Below are 9,423 nucleotides of genomic sequence, written 5' to 3'. Positions count from 1 at the left end.
GGATGAAGATCACCCCCTTAGGTAGGATAATCACTCAGTCTACTAATTTAAATATTAATCTAGTCCTAAAACACCAATACAGAAGCACTCTGAATAGTGTTTGGCCAAATGTCTGGGGACCCCATGGCACAGTCAGGTTGATGCAAAAAATTATCAATGACAGTTTCTAAGCAAGCAGAAGTAACAGGAGCACCAAGCATCCAATAAAAAAATTATCAGACATGTAAACAAGGAGAAAAAAGACTACCATAATGAGAAAAAAAACCAGTCAACTGAAAACAACATATAACTATGCAGATGTTACTGTTAACAAAGAAAAAAATCATTAGAATTGTATTTAGTATGCTTAAAAAATTGAGAATAAAAAATATACGCATATTGAAATTGAACATTCAGAGACTAAAACTACAAAGCCCAAGATAAAACATATTGGAAAGAAGTAAGGACAGATTAAGCACTGCAGAAGAAAAGGTTAGTAATTACAGAGACATAGCGAGAGAGAATATCCCAAATGAAACACACAGAAAAGCCTTTTAAAAAACTAAATAGATAATCTCTCAGCTGTGGGCAACTTCATATGGTCTAATATATATGTAATTATAGTCTCAGAAGGAGAGAGGGAGAGAAAAAATATTTGAAGAAATAATGGCTGAAAATTATCCAAAATTGATGGAAACCATAAACTCACAATTCCAAGAAGCTCTATAGAGCTAAAATGTGCATGTGAGTGCGCGCGCACACACACACACACACACACACGAAAATAACCACACCTAGCAACATTATAATCCACTTGCTCCAAATAAGTGATAAAGAAAATAATCTTAGAAGCAGACAAAGAAAGAAGATGAATTACAAACTGAAGATCAAAGGTCAGAATGACAGCAAATTTTCTTTAAGGAAAAATGAAGTATAGCTGAAGTCTTAATAATGAACGGTGGATTTATTTTGCCTTAAGTCCAGATTGTTCAGATTGTTTACGGCATATTTCTGTGAAACATGCATTTTAACTCAAAGAAAGAGATGCAGTTTCATTTCTTTCCAAAACATCCACTAGAGACCTTTGTCCTGCTTGTCACGGAGCCAGTTACTGCTCTTGCAATCTACTGCACCTAATGCCCACAAAATACGCCCTTTGTACTTAGATCTCCATGTGCCCAGAATGTAAAAGGCCAATTTTACTTTGTGACAAATTGCGGTGTCTTAAGACCAACATTAGTTACTCAGATTCTGATTTTTATTCTCTGTATTTCTCCAGAACGACTGTCAATCTATTATATATTTGTACAATCTGGTATTAAGATGCTTTCCCCAAAAGATATTCTGCGAAAAGATCTGAAGTTGGTCCATGGTTGTCCCATGACCTGTGCTTTTGTGAACAACTGGGAAAAAATTGAACAGTTCCATAGCAGACCAGATGACATTGTGATAGCCACTTATCCTAAATCAGGTGAGTTCTGTGGCCTGACAAATTCAAGTCCGACCTCGATTTTTGTTTCTTGGAAATCAACTTGTCCATAAAATAATTATCATTCTAAATAAAGTTAATATTCATTTAGTGCAGTCACCTATTTTAGTATATTAAAATTGGCATTTGGGGCATAGAAAGGGGAATTAAGTTTGTAATAGAATGTGTTAAAATGGTAGTGTTTCCAATAGATTCTTCTCCCTTCTCCTGTGCAATTTGGGTAATTATTTTGAAAATGTTGCCTTTTGTCACAGGTACTACTTGGGTTAGTGAAATTACAGACATGATTCTAAATGATGGAGATATTGAAAAATGTAAGCGAGGTTTTATTACCGAAAAAGTTCCAATGTTGGAAATGACTCTCCCTGGATTAAGAATATCAGGTAAATTTAACCCACTTGGAATTATTATTTTGTAATATTATTTACACAGCATATGCATTATTGTATGTGTGACTTTCACTGAAACTGGAGTAGATTTGGTGACATAAAATGGAAGCTGGAAAACAATGTAAAACTGAGGAATATGAAGAAACTTTATTTTTGTCTGTTGTATATCCAGGTATGATATCAAAGATGAGAGTCTTACTGTACAAAACAATTACAAATTTGATTGATAAAATAAACAATACTTTTTCTGTCTTATTGACTTTTGTTGGGTAGAATTTGTCAGATTAGATCAGTAAGTTCCTAATTTAGGACATTGTTGTAATTAATAAACAAGGAGCAACTTTTCTTAAAACGTAGAATTCACTAATACTATTAATTTTTCTTCCACAAGTATTTATGGAATGCTGGTAAAGAATTATTCACTGTGCTATGGTATAGATACATAATGATTAGAAATTATATATTGTATCATAGGGAGCTTACAGTAATATTGTGATGTTAAAAAGTAAATAACAGTATGTCAATGTTAGTAGTCTTGCACAGCCAAAGAATAGGGTTCTGTGGAAGCGAACGATAGGAAAGCTTACTTTAAATGAGTAATAAAGGCAAAAAACTTAGACAAATTAAAGTAAACAAGTTTAATTGAGCAAAGGACAATTCACAAATCAGGCAGCCTCTTGAGCCAAAATAGCCTCAGAGATTCCAGAACAGCTACATGGTTTACGGAAGGAAGGAATGTGACACACAGAAAACAGAATTGAGATATAGAAACAGCTGGCTTAGTTACAGTTTAGTGTTTGACTTATTTGAACACAGTTTGAAGAGTTGGCCACCTTCAATTGGCCAAAACTTGGTGATTGGCACAAGGTAGAATGTAATATGTTTACACATCCAGTTAGGTTACAATTCACTATGTATAGAGAAACCTTTAAGCCAAACTTAAAATGTGTAAGATGACAGCTTTAGTCTAAATTTAACAAGGGGTATCTACTCCCAATTGAGTTTAAAAAGTACATACTTGGGTAAAGAATATCCCAGGATATAGTCCTGGAAAGCATATTCCAGGAAGACCTTGATGTAGCCTGGGGACTAAAATGATCCATGAAAGAAGGAAAAAGTGGGATGCAAAACAATTGGAAATTAGGCTAGGATAGATCATGTAGGACTTGTAATTCTTAAAATATTTTCTCATTTTATTCCAAGAACATTGAGGAAGACATTGAAGGGTTTTATGCAAGGAAAAATTATAGGGTTTTTGTTTTTTGTTGTTGTTTTAAATACAAAGATTCCACAAGTTGCTTGGTGGAGGCAGAATTGAGGATGCTAGAGAAGATATATTTTTGACTTGTTGATGGACTGTCAAGGAAATATGAAGGAAATGAAAGAATCAAGAATGACACAGTTTTATTTCATCAAGCAAGTGGACTGTGGAACCATTTGCTTGCAAGGAAAAGTACTTGGAGAGGAACACATTTGGGTGTAGGGTTATTAATATTTTAGTTGTGAAATGGTAACCTTGAGATGCCATTGGATATTATAATCAGTTAAAATTATAGTGAATTAAAATGATGGTATTTGGAGCTTATTAAAATATATTCATTAGGCAATGTCAGCATAATTGGACATTGGAATCAATGTGATTGCCCAGGGAAAGCCTGTGGAGCAATATGAGAAGAGAAGGACTGAGCTGTGAAAAACATCAACATGCAGAAGTTAGGTAGAGAAAGAGCGGCTAGCAAAGGAAACTGAAAAAAAAAATGAGCTAAGAGGGAATGGAAGAGTATGGTGTCCTGTAGATAAATGAGAGGGGTATTCAAGAAGTGAAGCTTGACTGTCTAATGCTGCTAGAATCCTGGGATAAAAATAAGTAGTAGGATCGTGATAGACCTGTATGATAATGTAAAGAGAAATATCCAAATCCTCTTCTGTAATGGAGGTGCCCCTCAGCAGACTGACTGAAATAGTTACTTCCATAGGCAGAGACGGATCAACTGGCAGGATGTCAGTCCTTCTATGTCATTGCCAGAAGTCAGAGAGCAAATGCCAATTTTTGTTTTGTTTCATTTTGTTTAAAAAATAGATTCAATTTTTCAGAGTTACAAATCTAAAATCCCAGTTCTTTCCTAAGCCATTAAGTTCAGCTTATAAATATTATTATTTTACTTATACAACAAAAAGAGTTTAATATTTGATCCAAGTTATATTTAATTAAGCTCCTTTAAACACTTGAGTGGCATTTATATAATTAGTATATTTCATTTCCTTGAGCACTTACTTTATCTGACCAAGACAAACCTTCCCAAGTACTTATACTCCAATAAATTAAGCTCACAAATACAGCAAATCTTAGCCATTTTAAATGTTTCAAAACTACATAGAAACTTAGCAATGATTCCACCACTGTACTCCAGCCTGGGCGACAGAGCAAGACTCTGTCTCTAAAAACATTTTTAAAAGAAAATTAGAAATTTAGCAAGATTTCAACTTAAAATTCAAGTATAAATACTCAACATTTTTTACTTAGCATTACAAAGCAAATCCGTTACTCTCACAAAGTTGTTACTCTTACATTTGTCAAGGACTTAAAATGCAAACTGCAAAGATTCTTAAAGCAAATGGTTATGATGAGATGTTCTTAAACGTGCCCATGTTATGGCTTGATGTTCTTAAACATGTCTATCCTTGGAAAGCTTGGAACTGAGGGATTATGCTGGGAGCAAGGAACCCAAATGAGTTCAAGAGTGAGGCAAGACTTCAGAGCCATAGAAAGTATGAAATGAAAAAGTGACAGAACCAAAGTAATCAGAGACGTGGGAGTAAAGGATAATAGATGGAAGGCAGGATTGGGGATAGAAAGGGAGGCTATGCAGCTTTGCCTGACAGTGAATGGCTGGAGTTCAGCAGGCGGATGAGGGTAAACTGCATCATTTAAATCTACTCTAGACCGGGCACAGTGGCTCACGCCTGTAATCCCAGCACTTTGGGAGGCCCAAGCAGGTGGATCACGAGGTCAGGAGATTGAGACCGTCCTGGCTAACATGGTGAAACCCCGTCTCTACTAAAATATACAAAAAATTACCTAGGCGTTGTGGCGGGCACCTGTAGTCCCAGCTACTCAGGAGGCTGAGGCAGGAGAATGGCCTGAACCTGGGAGGCAGAGCTTGCAGTGAGCCGAGATTGCACCACTGCACTCCAGCCTGGGGGACAGAGCGAGACTCTGTCTCAAATAATAAATAAATAAATAAATCTACTCTAGAGAGTGAATATAGATAGTTTTATTGTCTTTACACATTGCTAACACTCATACTTGTGGATATAAAGGGTTCATTTAGAAGACTCACTTGGCAAAATGATTGCAAAACGGGAAATTGAGAACTCTTTCAGGGAAGCTGAATGCGGAACAGGGAACAACAGATGTGAGAAAAACTTCTTAAAAGAAACAGACATAAGTTCATGTCATGGCCATTAAGTAATAACGAGTTGTGGAAGATTACAATTTCTCATTTTTATATGCTGGGTAAACTGACTGTAGTTGCTAGATCAGTAGAGGCATAGTAAAATCCCTGGTGGAGTTGTACGGTAATTTATGTTTACAGCCATTTATATTTGCAAATAAAATACAGGACAATTAATTAATTTGAAATTCAGATAAATATCAATTTTATTAAGTATACAAGCACTTTTCAAATGTTTTACGGGAAATATTCATGCTAAAAACAACCTGCTATTTATCTGATAATTCAAATTTAACTTGGATTTCCACATTTTTTAATTTCCTGTCTGCCAAACCTGTCTCTACTGACATTAAATAGTCTTCTTCATACTGACCATGTGCTAGTCACTGTTCTCTATGGACATTTATGAACAAAACAAGTTACATCTCTGTTCTTATGAAATCTCCATTTTAGTCTATGTTTAGGAGTGAGGTTGGGGAAGGGACATGAGGACATACAGTAAACAAACAAATAATTTAAAAATTTACTAAGTCAAAATGTGTTTTATAGAACATTAAAAGAAAAATGTTGTAATAGGCTGAATGACTTCTTAGCATATGCAGTGAATTATTATGAACATTTAAAACAAAGTATTGCTTTCAATGAGTGAGTCAGATGTAATTTTACATGGGTTTGCCTTTGTATTCAGCGATGGCAAGATGATTTAAGATTATCAGGTATTCCAGAGTTTAGACTGCGTATAAGTAATACTGTGGAACAAAAAGGAATGCATAAGAAGTTTATGTATCATCTCTCTTAAGACCTTAATTTGAAACCAAGTTCTACCATATATTTGTTGTATGACTTTAAAGAGCTAAGCTAATAACTAAAGATTACACATTTTTCCTGTCCATACATATATGGAGAGACATATGACACATATAGAATATAATGAAAATATAGATACAACAGCTGATATTACACTCAAAGTTAATGTCATCTATGCTACAGTATCTGATACAACACAATAGCCAGTTTTAGACTTACTAGTTATTGATTATCTCTTTGGCATGAAGAAAACATTTAAAAAGTCATTTATTGCACAGGTACAAAACATTTAAAAAGTCATTTATTGCACAGGTACAATAAAACTCCAAATTATTTAAGAGGGTATTACTATCTCTCGTTTTGGAGATGGGGAAACTGAAGTACAGAGATTCTGAGATACTTTCAAAGTGTCTCACACTGCTTAAGTGATAGAGTCTGCATTTGAATTCATGGTGACTAACCTCAGAATGTGTACCCTTGAATGTTACACAATACAGACTCTAGTAATGTGGTGAAATGCCTGTGATTGGTTCAGAATTTAGCTGCATTACATAATGCTCAAAAATGTCTTGAAAAACTGGTTGGCAAAATAAGGAGACGTAGCCTTTCTGGAGACTCTAATATTTCTGTATACTTAAACTAAATTTCTAGGTATAGAACAATTAGAGAAGAATCCATCACCCCGGATTGTGAAAACACATCTACCAACTGATCTTCTTCCTAAGTCTTTCTGGGAGAACAATTGCAAGGTATACTCCAGACTCCAAGTCAATTTTTTAGTGTGACCCTATCCCTTTACCCACTCACATAGTTTACTAAAAAAAATTTTTTTTGTTTGTTTAACCAAATACTTGCAACAATCTATACCCACTCACATTGTATGTAAATCTTCAGAAGTCATTTACTTGTGACCATGAAAACTGAGCTACATTGAAATATTTCCATTAAAAATTAAGTTTTAGTCTGAGTTTATATACTCAAGTTTTCCGAAGTTGAGCAGCAACAGAATCAAAAATCTCAGCACAATATTGCTACTTTTATTTCCCAACTCTCCATAGATCGTCAGGCCTTCTGTAAAAACTGAACTTAAGGATGTGAGCTCTTATTTGAAGATTTGGTATAAGTCCTTGGTGAAACATTTGTTCCTGCTTATCTGCTTTGGGGGAAATTTTATATTTCAAATTCTATTGCTTTAATAGTTACAGTGCTATGCAGATTATGTGTTTTTTCTTATCTGACTTTTGATCATTTGTGATGTGTAAGAAACTTTCTTAAGTTGTTGACTTTATGAATGAAAAGTTGTTCATATTATACTCATTATTATTTTAATGGCTGCAGGATTTGTTCTGATACCATTTTGTTCCTGATCTCAGTTATTTGTGTCTTCTCTCTCTTTGTCAGTCTTGTCATAAGTATATTAATTTTATTTTTTTTAAAGCTAGTTTTTTGTTTTATCAATTATTTCTGTTATCTGTTTTTAGTGTCATAGATTACTGCTTTTTTTCTCTATTATTTCTCTCCATCTACTAGCTTTGGGTTTATTTTACTCTCCTTTTTCTAATCTCTTTAAGCAGGAACTGATATTATTGATTTGTTTCTTTCCTACTTTCTAAAATAAGCATTTAGTGTTGTAAATATTTTTCCTCAGTAAAGCTTTAGTTGCATCCCACACGTTTTGATATGTCATGCTTTCAATTGCACTCAATGCTATGCATATTTTTATTTTATTTGAAATTTCCTCATTTACTGCAAGATTTTGAAGTGTATGATTTAATTTCTAAGTGTTTGAGGATTTTTATGTTTTCTTTTTGTTACTGATTTCTAGTTTTATTCCATTTTAGTCAAAGATCATACTCTACATAATTGCAATTCTTTTAAATTTCTTATGGTTCATCTTGTTCTATCTTATTAATGTTTCATGAGCACTTGAGTAGGCTGTGTATTCTTCTTTGTAGTTGGATGTACTCTCTGTATTTTTATTACATCCTCTTGACCAATAATGTTGTTCAGTTCTTTTATATCCTTTCTTGTTTTCTGTCTAGCAATTCTAGCAATTGCCTGAGAGTGGTTTGTAAACATGCTCAACTCTAACTATTGATTCGTCTATTCCTACTTCAGCTTTACTGGTTTTCATTTCATGTATTTTGAAGTTCTGCTATTTGCTATTTGGTATTCAGAATTGCTTTATCTTCTTAACAGATTAGTTCTTTTATCATTATGTAATGCCCCTTGTAATTTTTTTTCCACTGAAGTCTATCTTGTCTTGTATTGATATAACCACTCTTAGTTTCTACTGATTGTTTGCATTACATATTTTTTGCTACCCTTTTACTCTCAATGTATCATTGTCATTTTGTTTGAAGTATGTCTTTTGAACAGCATACAGCTAAGTTCAGTTTTTATACACTCTGCCAATTTTTGCCTTTAGATTAATATGTGTATATTACATACATTTAAAGTAGTTATGGAATAGAGCCAAGATAGTTGACTAGACGAAATCTGGAAGAGCTTCTCCCACTGAAAAAGATCAGAATATCAAGCAGACTGGCATACTCCAAGAAGATCTTTGGATAAAAGGCATTCAGAGTGAATAGAGGGAGAATGCAGATACTAGAGCTACAAGGGGAGGAAGCTAGGAATTCTGAATAGGGTTGTTGAGCACCATGACTCATTCCTGGCCCTGCACAGTTCCTAGAGAAGGAGTGAGTGAAACAGGCATGAACAGCCCCCTTTACCATGGACCTCCAGGATCCTAGCTGCAGGAGACTCCATGACTCCCAGAGACGTTTTAGTTGGCAGGCAGAACTTCCCAGAGAATTGGCAGAGACAGTACTCTACTCTGTGTGGAGTCCAGAGGGTTTGGCACAGGAATAGCTGCAATGGAACACGGCCATAGGTGCCCATCCCCCAAGGCTTTCCATATTTCTTTAGGTGGCTTTAGCTTTTGTTAGCTCACAGGTCTGGAGAAAGCAGGCCTGTCTTGCACATGGGCCAGGGCCAATCTGATCTGACCGCTCCTCTCTGTGCTGGCTTCTACTAGGGCCCCTGCATAGCCACACTCACTTAGTGCATAGCCTCAGCTGCCCTACTGAAGCACTTGCCAGCAGCTGCTGTCATAGTTCTTCAATGAGCAGCCCCTAACTTCCAGTTTTTAGCCCAGATTTTTGCTTTTGCATATGGATCCTTACTGGTGCAGATTCACTTTCAGCCTTCTCCCACCAGTGCACAGTAACCTGCAGCCTACTCCTGCTACCCTATGAGCAAGTGGATGCACGTGGCTGCCCCATCACTACATATGTGCCTC

At 35.3% G+C, this 9,423-nt stretch overlaps 1 protein-coding gene across 1 annotated transcript in view; it reads left to right on the top strand.

Annotated features, from left to right (window-relative positions):
* The first annotated feature begins 1,182 nt into the window (after nt 1-1,182).
* SULT1B1 (sulfotransferase family 1B member 1) overlaps nt 1,183-9,423 on the top strand; it is a 31,575-nt gene continuing 23,334 nt past the window's right edge. Inside the window, exons 1-3 of the mRNA XM_050791421.1 lie at nt 1,183-1,450; nt 1,723-1,851; nt 6,771-6,868. Coding sequence (XP_050647378.1) covers nt 1,303-1,450; nt 1,723-1,851; nt 6,771-6,868 — 375 coding nt within the window. The 5' untranslated portion in view covers nt 1,183-1,302. The remainder of the gene's footprint in view (nt 1,451-1,722; nt 1,852-6,770; nt 6,869-9,423) is intronic.

The sequence above is a fragment of the Macaca thibetana genome, chromosome 5 (assembly GCF_024542745.1).
Source record: "Macaca thibetana thibetana isolate TM-01 chromosome 5, ASM2454274v1, whole genome shotgun sequence".
NCBI lineage: Eukaryota > Metazoa > Chordata > Mammalia > Primates > Cercopithecidae > Macaca > Macaca thibetana.
The sequence above is the reverse complement of the archived record's forward strand: the minus strand, read 5'-3'. Positions and strand labels throughout refer to the sequence as shown.